Source organism: Petromyzon marinus, assembly GCF_048934315.1.
Source record: "Petromyzon marinus isolate PM22_M1 ecotype Great Lakes invasive population chromosome 78 unlocalized genomic scaffold, UKy_Petmar_22M1.pri1.0 chr78_unloc.1, whole genome shotgun sequence".
Lineage (NCBI taxonomy): Eukaryota > Metazoa > Chordata > Hyperoartia > Petromyzontiformes > Petromyzontidae > Petromyzon > Petromyzon marinus.
Window position 1 is genome coordinate 351,348 of NW_027422625.1, and position 16,074 is coordinate 367,421.

The window sequence follows — 16,074 nt, forward strand, 5'->3', positions numbered from 1 at the left end:
AGTGTACACACACAGTGTATACACACAGTGTACACACACAGTGTACACACACACACAGTGTACACACACAGTGTACACGCAGTATACACACACACACTGTGTGTACACACACACACAGTGTACACACAGTGTACACACACAGTGTACACACACACACACAGTGTACACACACTGTGCACACACACACACAGTGTACACACACTGTGCACACACAGTGCACACACACTGTGCACACACACACACAGTATACACACACACACAGTGTACACACACACACAGTGTACACACAGTGTACAAACACAGTGTACACACACACTGTACACACACAGTGTACACACACTGTGCACACACACTGTGCACACACACACAGTGTACACACACAGTGTACACACACAGTGCACACACACAGTGTATACACACAGTGTGTACACACACAGTGTGTACACACAGTGTACACACACAGTGTACACACACACAGTGTACACACACACAGTGTACACACACAGTGTACACACACAGTGTATACACACAGTGTATACACACACAGTATACACACACAGTGTACACACACAGTGTACACACACAGTGTACACACACACACAGTGTACACACACAGTGTACACACAGTATACACACACACACTGTGTGTACACACACACACAGTGTGTGTGTACACATACTGTGTACACACACACAGTGTACACACACAGTGTACACACAGTGTACACACACACACACAGTGTACACACACTGTGCACACACACACAGTGTACACACACTGTGCACACACAGTGCACACACACTGTGCACACACACACAGTATACACACACACAGTGTACACACACACACAGTGTACACACAGTGTACAAACACACACAGTGTACACACAGTGTACAAACACAGTGTACACACACACTGTACACACACAGTGTACACACACTGTGCACACACACAGTGTACACACACAGTGTACACACACACAGTGTACACACACAGTGTATACACACAGTGTATACACACACAGTGTACACACAAACTGTACACACACAGTGTACACACACACTGTACACACACAGTGTACACACACAGTGTACACACACACACTGTACACACACGCACTGTACACACACACAGTGTACACACACACACATTGTGTACACACACACATTGTGTACACACACACAAACAGTGTACACACTGTTTGTGTGTGTGTACACAATAATGTACACGTTGTTGCTGAGCTCACACACCCAAGGGGTCTCTGTTCAAGGGAGGGAGCAATGGAAAATGAATCTAAATCAACTTAAACTCCAACCACGTTCTGTGACGTCACCACTCAGCATTACCTCATCGGCGTGAAACGCCAGGGGGAGGTGTACCTCGCTATTGACGTAATGTCACCAAGGCGTTCACCCCACCCCATCCAACGTGCCCTTGAGCGTGACGTCACTCTTGCCTGGGTCACTTTCGTTATCTGTTTAAGTACAATCCTTATTTGGGCACAGCTACTCACGGTGACTGGCGGCTCATTAACATAATGTTTTCGTGAAAGCCGTTGCGAGTTTATTGCGACGAGATCGGCACCCACGCCCAATCCCTCCACTTATGGGCCAGGCTCATTAACATTAATTATTTAAGTCCCAGAGCCGCTGATTGTGGGAGGGGCGTGTCTTGTTCCCCGCAAGTGACGTCATGTCACCGCCTCCTGCCGCGTGACGTCACGAGGTAACCGGAATCTGCCGCTCCGCGCGTAAACTGAAATCCGAGGTGAGAAATTCTCATCGCGGTTGTGGTGGTTGTTGTGTTTGTGGTGGTGGTTGTTGTGGTGGTTGTGATGGTGGTGGTGTTTGTTGTTGTTTACCGAGGTAGAGCCTCGCTTTCTCTCTCGTAGGGATGTCAATTGAGTAGCAGCGAGCTTGGAAGCGATGTCCAGGTTGGAACGTTACAGCGCGGGGCCTAGCCACGTGGCGTCTTGCCTCCTGCCCTCACCTGATCGCGTTTGTTCAATTCTCTCGCTTAGTTGAGCAATCTTTGTAAGAAAGTAATCAACCAGGCTATGCGTTACTTGTGTGTTGACCGACTCTCTGTGTTGCATTACATTTCCTAATTGTACTCAGTTTTATTAAGTGTGCTTTCTCTCTCTCTGTGTGTGTGCTCGTTTTATTATTATTTACTGCAGTTACCAAAGCTCCAATCTCTCATTGACACAAGGCCGTAATTATAATATATTATAATTATAATTAATTATAATATATTATAATAATTATAATATATATTGGAGGGGACATCCCCCCCAATAATCAAATATGCTCAAAATGCCCCCCCCTCCCCAATATATTGCTATAGCAATATACAATATATAATATTGCTATAAAAATGTTTTCTAAATATTAATTGCGATGCTTTGTTAATAAATACAACGATTTGCTAAACCTTGGCCACAAAATCTGGACTTGTCTTCATATAACAATGCATAGATTTCTGTTTATATGATTGCGCTGTACTTTATGAATCCCTAATCTCTGCCATTACATACTATGAAACAAGAAAAGTAAAAAAAACTGAGCAATGTAATACAATACACTCTTTGACATTGTATCAAATAATGCAAAATCCATCCCATGTGTTAGTGAAATTTGTTAATATTTTATGCAGGAAATGGCAGGAAATGAGTTTTCAAATGTACATTTTTTTCTGGGGGGGATTCCCAGACCCCCTGGAAGATTTGGTCCCCCCCAATGTTGACTCCATGACTACGGCCTTGCATTGACTTGCTAATTTCTCTACCCCCGCTCTCTCTCTATTTAAGGCCTCATCACAGAGGCGTTGTATCTCTGTGTGCCTATGTGTGTATCTCTCTCTGTGTGTCTCTGTGTTATCTCCCTCTGTCTATGTGTCTCCGTGTCTGTGTTTTGTCTCTCTCTCAAATTGAGCAATCTTTGGAAGAACGTTATCAACCAGCTGGGGTGTTGTTGACTGTTACTTTAGAAACGTAATGCAATACAACACAGAGAGTCGGCTAAGTTTTACTAGGTTCTCTCTTTTTCACTTGTACCTGATGATGATTGCTTGTGTTGCAATCAAAACGTCGCATGCTATTTGCACACAGCGATGGTGTACGGTGCTTATTGTGGAATATTTTGCTGTTTTCCCCTGGATTTTCTGTTTGCACAGTCACATTGTCACTTTAAGATGTTTTTCTTGTTCATGTTTTTGTTTGTTGCGGTTGCACCCGATTCAAGAGCCGAATGGCTCACAGGGCTATACCAAATAAATGAAACTGAAATTATTATTTCACTTCTTTATTTGTTCTACGTGACTTTACCGAAAGAACCAAAGAGTATCTTGCTTAAGTTTTAATTTCTCTTCACCTGCCTCGCTACTCTGTAACTTTGTTTTGTTTTAAATATTCACAGTTTTTTTTATTTTTTTACCAGGCCACGCCCGCATTGAGCTGCTGTACCGCTCTTGTTTTCAGAAGCGACCTGCCCACAACAACAACAACAAGGTGGGACTTGTCAACAGCGTGGTGGTGTTCACTCTAGACGCGTGGCGGTGTTCACTCTAGACGCGTGGCGGTGTTCACTCTAGACGCGTGGCGGTGTTCACTCTAGACGCGTGGCGGTGTTCACTCTAGACGCGTGGCGGTGTTCACTCTAGACGCGTGGCGGTGTTCACTCTAGACGCGTGGCGGTGTTCACTCTAGACGCGTGGCGGTGTTCACTCTAGACGCGTGGCGGTGTTCACTCTAGACACGTGGCGGTGTTCACTCTAGACGCGTGGCGGTGTTCAATCTAGACGCGTGGTGGTGTTCACTCTAGACGCGTGGCGGTGTTCACTCTAGACGTGTGGCGGTGTTCACTCTGGATGCATGGCGGTGTTCACTTTGGGCGCGTGGCCGTGTTCACTCTCTACATGTGGAGAGGAAACCCGGGGATCGGGAAGGAAATCCATGCGACCACGGGGAGAGTGAGAGAGACAGGCAGCCTCGGCTGTGTTGATTTATCCTCAATGAATTACTTGGTGGAGTGAGGAAGCATTAATACTGAGCAGGTGAAGGTGGCCAGGCGTGGGTCTGGACACACCACCACCTGTGAATCATGCCAGTGTGTGACAGTGGTGGAGCCAGTGGGGGTGGGGTGGCACGTTCCTCCCCAACGATCCGATCGAAATCCCTAATTTCGATCGGATCCTTGGGGTTTATTAGTAACTAGCTTCACTACCCGGCTTCGCCCGGGACTTGGATTCTTGTCTTGGATACATTTCATATTCCTTTATATTTCAACTGAAAAACCCGGAAATGTTGATGCTCGCACGAAGGAAAAAAGCCGAAACAAATCAAGTAACCCTAATCGGATGTTTTCACTAATGGAAATTTAACCTTAATCCACTTCTACGTAAGGTCGATTTTGGCCACTCGGGAAGGGAATGACGTGGCGAGCTGAAAATAGTCGCGTTCACTTAGAAATTCCAGACAGCATGAGCTGTGAAAATTTCATGACGCCAGAGCACAGCGTTGGAAAGGTTTTGCTGCGTCACACAAACAGGTGTAATGTTCTGCTTTATATTTAAGATAGCCGTTGTACCCGTTCTTCGCACGGATATGTATTGAAACTCCGAGAAGCCAATGGCTTCATCAGCCAGGAGCGAAGCGCCACCTAAAATCTCCCTGCACGCTGTTAACACCTCCTAGAAGTACAGCGCACGAAGAGCCATATGGTAGGGGTAAACATTACAGAGCGCTTAACTCAGGTGTGTTGCGGGTTGACTCCACAAACTTCATGGTCATTCCCCCACCCTCCTCCCCCTCCCCAATACAATATGGAACTTACCGACATGCCAAGTCTCAAGTGTGTAGCATGTTGGGAAGTTTGCTAAACATTTCGACCAGACACACATATCCACACATTTCCCTTTCATATATATAGATAAATCAGCATTTTGCGACCCCCACTGCCACCGTGTGGCATATTATTACATGCCAGGGACTCTATGAGAGGACAGCAGTCCGAGTCCATAATTGGCAATAATTAACGGCAAAGCAGTTACAAGCGACTCACAGAATTGTGCGCAGTTGCGTATACAGTACACGACTTCCCTGATGGCAAACACCTTCAGCGAGCGTGATGCCTTTCACACGCATTGATTAAAAAGCAAGGGACAAGTCAAATTTTGATTTAAAGCTTTCGTGACTGCAGTAATTCATATTCTTAGTGCTTTCGGTAAAGTCACGTTGAAGGGAAACAATAAAATACTAATATATATAAAACAATAAAAATTCTCACGACGTTTCGACCATAACACAACCGTTTGTGTTATGGTCGAAACGTCGTGATAATTTTTATTGTTTTATATATATTTTATTATTTTATTGTTTCCCTTCAACGTGACTTTACCGAAAGAGCTAAGAATATAAGGGACAAGTCCTTAGTAACAACTCCTTACGAACAACTCCCTACTTACTAACAACTCCCTACTAACAACTCTTTACGTACTAACAACTCCCTACTTACTAACAACTCCTTACTTACTAACAACTCCTTACTTACTAACAACTCTTTACTTACTAACAACTCCTTACTGACAACTCTCTACTTACTAACAACTCCTCTCATTTTTCATTGCTGGAGGGGTTGCCCCCCCTACCTGAAAATCCTGGCTCCACCTCTGAGTGTGTGACAGTGTCAAGTTTGTATTTGCAGTAAAGTCTATTAACTCTATTAGAGTATGGCGGTTATCGCAAAACAGTAGTTTATTTAGTTTTTCTCCGGAACTCTTTGTAAGAATGGAGTCAGGAAGTTATCACATCAAACGTGCAGCTGAAGTCGGAACTGTTCATCCCAGCATTCAAGGACATCTGTGCCTGGCTTCACACCTCTAAGTTGCAATTGAACATTAATTTATGCATTTCTGCATAACACAAATAGTATTATTTTCAACACCCTTTGCTATGTCAGCTGAATTTAGCTTTCATAAATGTTCCTTTTGAAGCCAGAAAGCCGAAATTGTGTGCTCGGAGTTTTGGGTTAACATTCATTTTGAAGATACGAGGGCTTCCAGGCACGATTGTGACATTTGCCCACTCATTGTGTGCCATAACAGCCCGTGTGATGAATTTGGGACGCTTTTTCACTACAACATGAATATATGAATAAGTATAGACATGTAAGTCACGTGTGACTGTGTGTATGCATTCCTCTGTGCATCGATACTGACGTGTAGATGGTGTGGATATTTTTTTTTCTCTCTGCAGCTGTCGCTTCCTCTGCAGAATTTGTCTCATGGAGCAAAGGCACTCGGCGCGGCTCGGTGCAAAAAGGCAGAAATGCGTCCGGCGTGAAAACAACCCGGATCGTACTGGAGATTTGACACGGCACCAGATAACTCGCACAGGAGATGAACCCTTCAAGTGCAGTGTGTGTGGGAAGGCGTTTACACAGTCATCAAGTCTTGTAGCACACCAGAGAACACACACGGGAGAGAAACCCTTCAAGTGTAGTGTGTGTGGGAAGGCGTTTACACAGTCATCAAGTCTTGTAGCACACCAGAGAACACACACGGGAGAGAAACCCTTCAAGTGTAGTGTGTGTGGGAAGGCGTTTGCACAGTCATCTACTCTTAAAAAACACCAGAGAACACACACGGGAGAAAAACCCTTCAAGTGCAGTGTTTGTGGGAAGGCGTTTGCGCAGTCATCTGCTCTTGTAACACACCAGAGAACTCACACGGGAGAGAAACCCTTCAAGTGCAGTGTGTGTGGGAAGGCGTTTACAGATTCATCTGCTCTTGTAGCACACAAGAGAACACACACGGGAGAGAAACCCTTCAAGTGCAGTGTGTGTGGGAAGGCGTTTGCACAGTCATGTACTCTTGTAGAACACCAGAGAACACACACGGGAGAAAAACCCTTCAAGTGCAGTGTGTGTGGGAAGGCATTTGCACATTCATCAAATCTTCATGTACACCAGAGATCTCAAAAGCATCAGAAGATCCACAAGGAGTGGAGTCTGAAATCAGCTTGTGAAAGTCAAAGTGCCACAATGAGCCCATCCCTCATGAAACAAGAACTGGAAGAAAATCCCAGCTTGGACACTTTTAAAGGTATCGAGGTGAAACATGAAGAGGTGAAGGTGAAATATGAAGAAGTGTTGGTGAAGAGCGAAGAAGTGAAGGTGAAATGTGAAGAAGTGATGGTGAAGAGCGAAGAAGTGAAGGTAAAATGTGAAGATGAAGATTCAACTCCAAAATCGGACCTTCACATCGATGGAGGCAACGTGAAGCAGGAGGAGAATTCTGACTGTGAGGCAGAGCGAGGCCACTCCCAGCAGTTTGTGGAAGTGGAGGTGTGGGTGGACTTCCTCCGAGACAATACAAAGTCAAATGGAGACCCGGTAGATGTGTAAGCCAGAGACGATGTCGCTTCAATAGATGTACCTTTGTCACAGGCCTTTAATGACAAGAATGTGAAGTTGAACACTCAATTCCTAGGATCAACCAGCAGGGTAACAGTGGCCAGTCTTTGTGGACCTGTGGGTTGGGTAGATCTCTAACCAGGAGCGAATGCCAATAAGCTCCCAAGCGTTGACTATGTTATCATAATTGCATTTTTATTGTGCTTGCTTTATCGCCTCTGGCAATTCGGAGTTTTGCGTCGTATCTCGTCTCAAACACTCGAAGAGCATCCCCAAGTAGCAGCTGCCCCTGTGTGGCACAAGGTGGTGGCCCTGCACCGGCCTGCATGTGGACAAGAGCCTGTAAGTAGGGGGCGATTGTTGATGTGGCATCTCAGTTGTGGAGTTTGTAGGTAATGTTTAGAATTTGGTACATTTTGACCCAGATGCCAGCAGGCAATGGTCTACTCGTTTTGAATGACACAATAGAATGTTGTATATACATTGTTAAGCATACGGTGTGTATGTTTTAAAATAGCTTCTTGTTAGTACGATGTAACCTGATGCAGTATATTTCAGTGCAGTATTTCAATTTTGTTAATATTCCTGTCAATAATTTAGAATGAATACTTGTCTGATTGTGTGCGTACATGTAACATTTTGCCTATGAGGGTCAAACATTGAATAAGTGATGCTTGGACAAAGTGTGTGTTTTGGAAGTAACCTGTACAGATAACTCGGGTGAGACTCATTGTTCTTGTGATACAGGTCAAAGGGTGTTTTTGTGTTTTCAGGAAGCATCTCTCTCTGGATCAACTCATTGTCTTTGAAATAGGCAGCACACTCGGATCATTCATCAGTTACAAGGCATACCACTCAAAAGTTACACATAGAGGAGATACATTCTCTACAACACGAATTATAATTTTGTATTACGTGTTGACGTAGGTTTTGTCGAATTAGCACGAGAAATGGTCCTTGCTGATTAACGTCTGGATGTTCACAACCGAGGGTTGGAGCAAGCCTGACCGCCTGCGGCGCCCCTCACAACCGTTTACGGCCTGGGGCCAGGAAAGTCACGAAAAGAATTGCACACGAACGACGCCTCCACGCAAGCTCCCGATGCTCCGTTTTGAAGTTTGAAAATGAAACAACTTTGTACTTTATTATTTTTTTGAATTAGATAATTGTATTTCTTCATTAAAAGCTTATTCATTGAAAACGATATTTCGTGTGAATTTTCTCTCGTCGTTAAGTAGATGGCCTTGCCGGGGGTTCGGTTCGATGCGGACTTTCACCTGGTTGGGATCGCGGGATCGAGATGACGCGACACAGAGCTGGCCGTGCGACGAGACCGCCGTCCGCAGATCGAACGTCTGTCCCTGCGCCTCCGTCATTAATGCAGGGGGCGCATTGGTTTGCAACGCCTCCTGCATGAAAACTCTCTGCATGTGGAGTGGGATCCAGAGGGAAATCAACGCGACCACGGGGAGAGAGAGAGAGAGAGACACGCAAACTCCAAATATACAGCAAGCGTCAGGGTCGGGTTCGTACCCACGACTTCCTGTATGCCAGGAGAGGTAGTTAACATCTCACCACATGGAGAGAGAGACACGCAGCCTCAGCGATGTTGATTGATCTTCAATTAATTACTTGGTGGAGTAAGGAAGCATTAATACTGAGTGAATGAAGGTGGCCAGGCATGCGTCTGGACACACCACCAACTGTTTACCATGCCAGTGTGTGACAGTGTGAAGTTTGCATTTGCAGTAAAGTCTATTAACTGTATTGAGCACGGAGGTTGTATCACAACAGTTTATTTTAGTTTTCCTCTGGAACTCTTTGTAAGAATGGAGTCAGGAAGTTATCACAACACACGTGCAGCTGAAGTCGGAACTGTTCATCCCAGCATTCAAGGACATCTGTGCCTGGCTTCACACCTCTAAGTTGTGATTGAACATTCATTTATGCATTTCTGCATAACACAAATAGTATTATTTTCAACACCCTTTGCTATGTCACCTGAATTTAGCTTTCATAAATATTCCTTTTGAAGCCGGACAGCCGAAATTGTGTGCTTGGAGTTTTGGGTTAACATTCATTTTGAAGATACGAGGGCTTCCAGGCACGTTTATGACATTTGCCCTCTCATTGTGTGCCGTAACAGCCCGTGTGATGAAATTGGGACGCTTTTTCACTATATCATGAATATACGAATACGTATAGACGTGTAAGTCACGTGTGACTGTGTGTATGCATTCCTCTGTGCATCGATACTGACGTGTAGATGGTGTGGATATTCTTTTGTTTCTGTCTGCAGCTGACGCTTCCTCTGTTGCTTCCTCTGCAGAATTGGTCTGATGGAGCAAAGGCACTCGGCGCAGCTCGGTGCAAAAAGGCATCAATGTGACCGGTGTGCATACAGCACGGATCGTACTGAACATTTGACACGGCACCAGAGAACTCACACAGGAGAGAAACCCTTCAAGTGCAGTGTGTGTGGGAAGACATTTGCACGTTCATCTGCTCTTGTATCACACCAGAGAACACACACAGGAGAGATACCCTTCAAGTGCAGTGTGTGGGAAGGCTTTTGCACAGTTATCTACTCTTGTAAGACACCAGAGAACACACACAGGAGATAAACCCTTCAAGTGCAGTGTGTGTGGGAAGGCATTTGCATATTCATCAAATTTTCATGTACACCAGAGAACAGACAAGCATCAGAACATCCACAAGGAGTGGAGTCTGAAATCATCTTGTGAAAGTCAAAGTGCCGCAATGAGCCCATCCTTCATGAAACAAGAACTGGAAGAAAATCCCAGCCTGGACACTTTTAAAGGTATCGAGGTAAAATATGAAGAGGTGAAGGTGAAATGTGAAGAAGTGATGGTGAAGAGCGAAGAAGTGAAGGTAAAATGTGAAGATGAAGATTCAACTCCAAAATCGGACCTTCACATCGATGGAGCCAACGTGAAGCAGGAGGAGAATTCTGACTGTGAGGCAGAGCGAGGCAACTCCCAGCAGTTTGTGGAAGTGGAGGTGTGGGTGGACTTCCTCCGAGACAATACAAAGTCAAATGGAGACCCGGTAGATGTGTAAGCTGGAGACGATGTCGCTGCAATATATGCACCTTTGTCACAGGTCTTTAATGACAAGAATGTGAAGTTGAACACTCAATTCCTAGGATCAACCAGCAGGGTAACAGTGGCCAGTCTTTGTGGACCTGTGGGTTGGGTAGATCTCTAACCAGGAGCGAATGCCAATAAGCTCCCAAGCGTTGACTATGTTATCATAATTGCATTTATATGGTGCTTGCTTTATCGCCTCGGCAATTCGGAGTTTTGTGTCATATCTCGTCTCAAGCACTCGAAGAGCATCCCCAAGTAGCAGCTGCCCCTGTGTGGCACAAGGTGGTGGTCCTGCACCGGCCTGCATGTGGACAAGAGCCTGTCAGTAGGGGGTGATGGTTGATGTGGCATCTCAGTTGTGGAGTTTGTAGGTAATGTTTAGAATTTGATCAATTTTGACCGAGACGCCAGCAGGCAATGGTCTACTCGTTTTGCATGACACAATAGAATGTTGTTCATACACTGTTAAGCAGACAGTGCGTATTTTACACGCTTTTTATTTAACTCACTCCGTCTGTTGTCATATACAAAAAAAATATTGTAACTCAATTTTTAGAATGAACACTTGTCTGAGTGTGTGCATACATGCAACATTTTGTCTATAAGGGTCAAACATTGATTAAGTGATGTTTGGACAAAGTGTGTGTTTTGGAATAAACCTGTACAGATAACTCAGGTGAGACTCATTGTTCTTGTGATACAGGTCAAAGGGTATTTTTGTGTTTTCAGGAAGCATCTCCCTCTGGCGCAACTCATTGTTTTTTAAATAGGGAGCACACTCGGATCATTCATCAGTTACAAGGCATACCACTCAAAAGTTACGTGTAGAGGAGATACATTCTCGACAATACGAATTATAATTTTGTATTACGTGTTGACGTAGATTTTGTCTAACTAGGACAAGAAATGGTCCTTGCTGATTAACGTCTGGATGTCCGTAACGGTTGAAGCAAGCTCGGCTGCTGTTGAGATGCTGTGCACCAATAAGGGTCCACATGTGGCTTGCACTGAATCAATGATGCACTCCCAGAAGGCTGTGCTAGTTATAGGTTGTGTAAAACATTCCTTTGTTCCGTGGAGAGATCAATAAATGAAAGATGTCGTGTCTGTTGATCTGCTTCATAGCAAGGAGGTAATTTTAAGAGCACATTTGGAATGCATTTTTGGTACAGATTTGTATTCGGTTACAAGGCAGAGCACATCCAGTAGATACATTCTCCACAACAACACTCATTAGAATTAGATAATTGTATTTCTTCATTGAAAGCTTATTAATTGAAATGGACATTTCGTGTGAATTTCCTCTCGTCGTTAAGTAGATGGCCTTGCCGGGGGTTCGGTTCGATGCGGACTTTCACCTGGTTGGGATCGCGGGATCGAGATGAGGCGACACAGAGCTGGCCGTGTGAGAAGACCGCCGTCTGCAGATCGATTCCAGCACGATCGAACGTCTGTCCCTGCGCCTCCGTCATTCATGCAGGGGGAGCGTAGGTGTGCAGCGTTCGTCACGAAGTTGTGCGTAAGCGCCATAACAAGGCGCTGTAAGCTGACCTGCCACCACGTTCACGGGTCAACAGGGGGCAGCCGAGAGAGCGAGGTGCGTAGGGGTCGACCAAAGGTTAAACCCCCGCCCCCCCCCCCCCGTGACCGGAGACTAACACCCCTGACCCCCCACCCGTCCCTAAGGCCCCTTAAGACCTTCCAGAAGGTTCAGGGAGGGGGGGGGTGTCAGGAGGGGATGGGTGACCCCGACCTGGGGATAAAAGGCCGGCCCTTTGGACGGGCCGGGCAGTGTTCACCAACTCAAGCCTGAAGACATCCGAAGACCTGAAGACTGGACCAGCACCCGGGGACCCTCAACCGAGGCTCTTGTTAGAGCCGGGTTGTAGCGGACAAGAGGTGAGCTCCCGTACCCTGGCTGGGACGGGTCAGGACCCAACACTTATATAAAAGAGTATAGCCAGTGGGTTTTGAAAATACCTTCGTCTTAAAGAAATTAATTTCGCGTGATCCCACCGCATTAAAACAATGCTCAGCTGAGCGGGGCGAGCCACGGTGGGGGGGGTCACCTTCTTTGTCACGTGCCGTAGCTCACGTGACTTCTGCCGCGATAATGTCTGGATGTTTTCGCCTGAGGACGACCGCTCGTGTTACGATCAAAACGTCGCGATTTTTTATTATTATTTAATTTTTCCTACCTTCGTGACTTTACTGGCAGAACCAAAGAGTATGAAAGACGTCTTGTCTGCTGATCTTGTTCATATCTGTGTACATCGATATCCCACATTGCTTACACGTACACACCACACACAATGAAATAAATAGAAACTAGAACGACTTCTGGAGATGGGCAAAGATTCAGTTCAGTTCAGTTTATTTTGGTATAGTCCTGTGAGCCATTCGTCTCTTGAATCGGGTGCAACCACAACAAAAACACGAACAAGAAAAACATCTTAAAGTGACTATGTTACTGTGCAAACACAAAATCCATGGGAAAAAAACAGCAAAAATATTCCTGAAAAAAGCACCGTACACCAACGCTGTGTGCAAAAAATCCCAGTGGGATGCAACTCAAACAACAACAACAACATACTCTTTGGTTCTATTCGGTAAAGTCACGTAGGTAAAAATAAAACAACAAAAATCACGACGTTTCGGCCACAACACAAGCGGCCTTTATCAGGTGAAGGGACCAGACTGTCTCGAAGACTGCGCTGGAGTGAAACAGCGCCAAGCTCAGACCACGGCCTTTAAGCTGTGTGAGAGGGATTAAGGTGCCTTGACAAAAGATTTTTTTTTAATTCCAATTCCTTTGTCAAGGCACCTTAATCCCTCTCACACAGCTTAAAGGCCGTGGTCTGAGCTTGGCTCTGTTTCACTCCAGCGCAGTCTTCGAGACAGTCTGGTCCCTTCACCTGATGAAGGCCGCTTGTGTTGTGGCCGAAACGTCGTGATTTTTGTTGTTTTATTTTTTACCGACGTGACTTTACCGAATAGAACCAAAGAGTATGGATCCTTGCAGTCACGAAAGATTCAAATCTAGAATTGATAGCCTCTACGGGGAGGGTTTTCACCTATCTGTTAGAGCTTTTAACAGACAACGGGACAAGACGTCACAGCTCATCGAGACGCTCACCTTCCTCAAAAGATGTCGCGACCACAAGGTAATACCCATCGCCTTCACACTCACTTCTGCTGCTGTGTCCTCACCGAATTCTAAACAGATTCTGTTTAAGTCCAGCCTCTCTTTAATCTCAGAGAGGATAAGACTACTACGTTTTGAACTCGATACTTTAGACAGGACTCTCCTACAAGCTCATTTAACGTTAACACAAAAAATGTCACCTTCTGATTGGAACCACGTAGACAACACGACTGCTTTTTTTGCCGATTCACTTTCAATCAGATGCAAAGCTAAATTCAACCACCTGTCAAAGAAAAAACCCGGTTCCACATATCACCAAACTAAACGCTGACAAAATTGTTATCAATCAGAGTAGCACCCCGATTTCAGACAATCTGAAAACAGTATTGGCTAAAGGACTACATTTCGCTGTCACCCCAAAACATATACCGATAGATGATATCATTTCTCAGGTCCATGTAGCCCGCAAAGGTATAGCACACATCCAAGCAGACGTCGCAAGAGCTGAAATAGCTACTATTCTTAAGAATGCTAAGAAACCCGTGAGCAACATCAGCAAAGATGAACGCTCAGAACTCGCGAAATTAAAAGAGAGACATGATATAGTCATCCTCTCAGCCGACAAGGGCAATGCCACTGTAATTATGGATAAAAACTCATACAACAATCAAATTCAGGACCTACTCAATGATGGTAGTTACTCAAAAATTAAAAATGACCCTACTAATAGCCTAACTATGCAAACCAACAAGATCATCACAAGTTCGACCTCCCTAATCGAACCAACTAAACGTTTTTCCCTAAAACCTTCTGCTGCAAGACCCCCTAGATTATATGGTCTTCCAAAGATTCATAAAGAAGGCACTCCACTACGATCCATCGTATCCACGATCAACTCCCCTACCTCTAAGCTAGCACGTTTTCTGTCGGATACCTTGCTACCTTTCACTGGCAAGACCTCCTCAGCAGTACTTAACTTAGCCCAATTGGTTTCTATGGTTAAAGATGTTGTACTGTCCCCTGACGATATCCTTGTCAGCTTCGATGTGGTCTCCTTGTTCAAAATTTGGTACAACATGGACTAAACCCCGAGGTACCTACGCTGGTCAGACACTCCCTCACCAACACGTACTTTAGCTGGAATGGTTCCTTCTACAAGCAAAATGAGGGTACTCCCATGGGTTCCCCCTTGTCACCAGTGATAGCCAATGTTTTCATGGAGAAATTTGAATCGAACACCATCCAGATTTCCACCCTCAGTCCTTTCCTGTGGAAGAGATATGTGGATGACACTTTCGTCATTTGGCCACATGGCCTCCCAGCTCTGAACCTTTTCCTACACCACATCAATTCCAGACATCCCGCCATCAAATTCACCATGGAAGTGGAGAAAGATGGCAAGCTACCATTCTGAGATGTTCTGTTTGAGAGACCTGATGGCTCATTGGGGCATTCTGTCTACAGGAAACCCACCCACACAGATTCCTACTTGAAACCTGATTCCCACCACCACCCAGCCCAAAATAATTATCTCATCAAAACTTTATACCATAGGGCTTATTGCATTTCGGACCAACACCACCTGACCAGTGAATTGAAACATGTACACCTGGCCCTCAAAAAGGAATGGATACTCTGACCGTACCATCCGCCAAGCTGTTTCTCCCTCCATACAGAAACAACCACTTGATACTCTGGTCAAAACCATCACACTACCATATATAGCAGGCGTTACTAAAAAAGATTTCAAAAATTCTAAACAAACACAAGATCCAGGTCCGGTTCAATACAGTACACAAAATTCGTGATCTGATCCCATCCGTGAAGGATGTCATTCCTGACTTACAGTACCCCGGGGTTTACAAATTGAGTTGTACCTGCGGTGATTGCTATATCGGGGAGACGAAACGACATGTCTCTGACCGAATTCGTGAGCACAAATCAGATTTGAAACACGGCAAAACGAATTCTTCTGCCGTAGCTGATCATTGTTACAATGCTGTGGGTGATCACGATATAATTTTCACCGATACCAAGGTTCTTTGCAAACCCACGTTTTTTTTTTAATCAGAGATTTGTTCACGAGGCAATTCAGATCTACAAACACAGACACAATTTCAACCGAGAAGATGGTTTAAAATTAAGCAACCATTGGAAAGATGTTCTAAATCGAACCAAACATTAAACTAATTTCAATGGTACAGTATATTTTTTCAAGTAGTGGTACCCCAAACTTTCGCAGCACATGCGGACGCATGTGCACCCGCATGTTCACCCTCTCTACACCTTTCATCATGCTAAGTCCGCCAATTAAATGCGAATTTTTTTTGTTTATGCTAATTCCTTTGTCAAGGAACCTTGTTTCCTCGCACACAGCTTAAAGGTCGCGATCTGAGCGTGGCTGTG

At 45.0% G+C, this 16,074-nt stretch overlaps 1 protein-coding gene across 3 annotated transcripts; it reads left to right on the forward strand.

Moving 5' to 3' along the window:
- The first annotated feature begins 1,196 nt into the window (after positions 1 to 1,196).
- Positions 1,197 to 8,617, forward strand: LOC142908255 (uncharacterized). Of its 3 annotated transcripts, XR_012931663.1 has the most exons (4): positions 1,197 to 1,768; positions 3,439 to 3,509; positions 6,255 to 7,755; positions 8,187 to 8,617. XR_012931663.1 is itself a non-coding variant. In XM_076058716.1 (3 exons), exon 3 carries the CDS (start codon positions 6,283 to 6,285, stop codon positions 7,402 to 7,404), a length of 1,122 nt encoding a protein of 373 aa, XP_075914831.1. In that variant the 5' UTR covers positions 1,197 to 1,768; positions 3,439 to 3,509; positions 6,255 to 6,282; the 3' UTR covers positions 7,405 to 8,617. The 3 variants fall into 3 exon arrangements, 2 of the variants coding, with proteins under 2 accessions (XP_075914831.1, XP_075914832.1); XM_076058716.1 differs by having other exon boundaries at positions 6,255 to 8,617; XM_076058717.1 differs by lacking the exon at positions 1,197 to 1,768 and adding an exon at positions 1,810 to 1,934 and having other exon boundaries at positions 6,255 to 8,617.
- The last annotated feature ends 7,457 nt before the right edge of the window (positions 8,618 to 16,074 follow it).

Bases quoted from the DNA above. Each gene is read 5' to 3' on its own strand.
- LOC142908255 (XM_076058716.1), top strand. From the start codon at position 6,283: ATGGAGCAAAGGCACTCGGCGCGGCTCGGTGCAAAAAGGCAGAAATGC.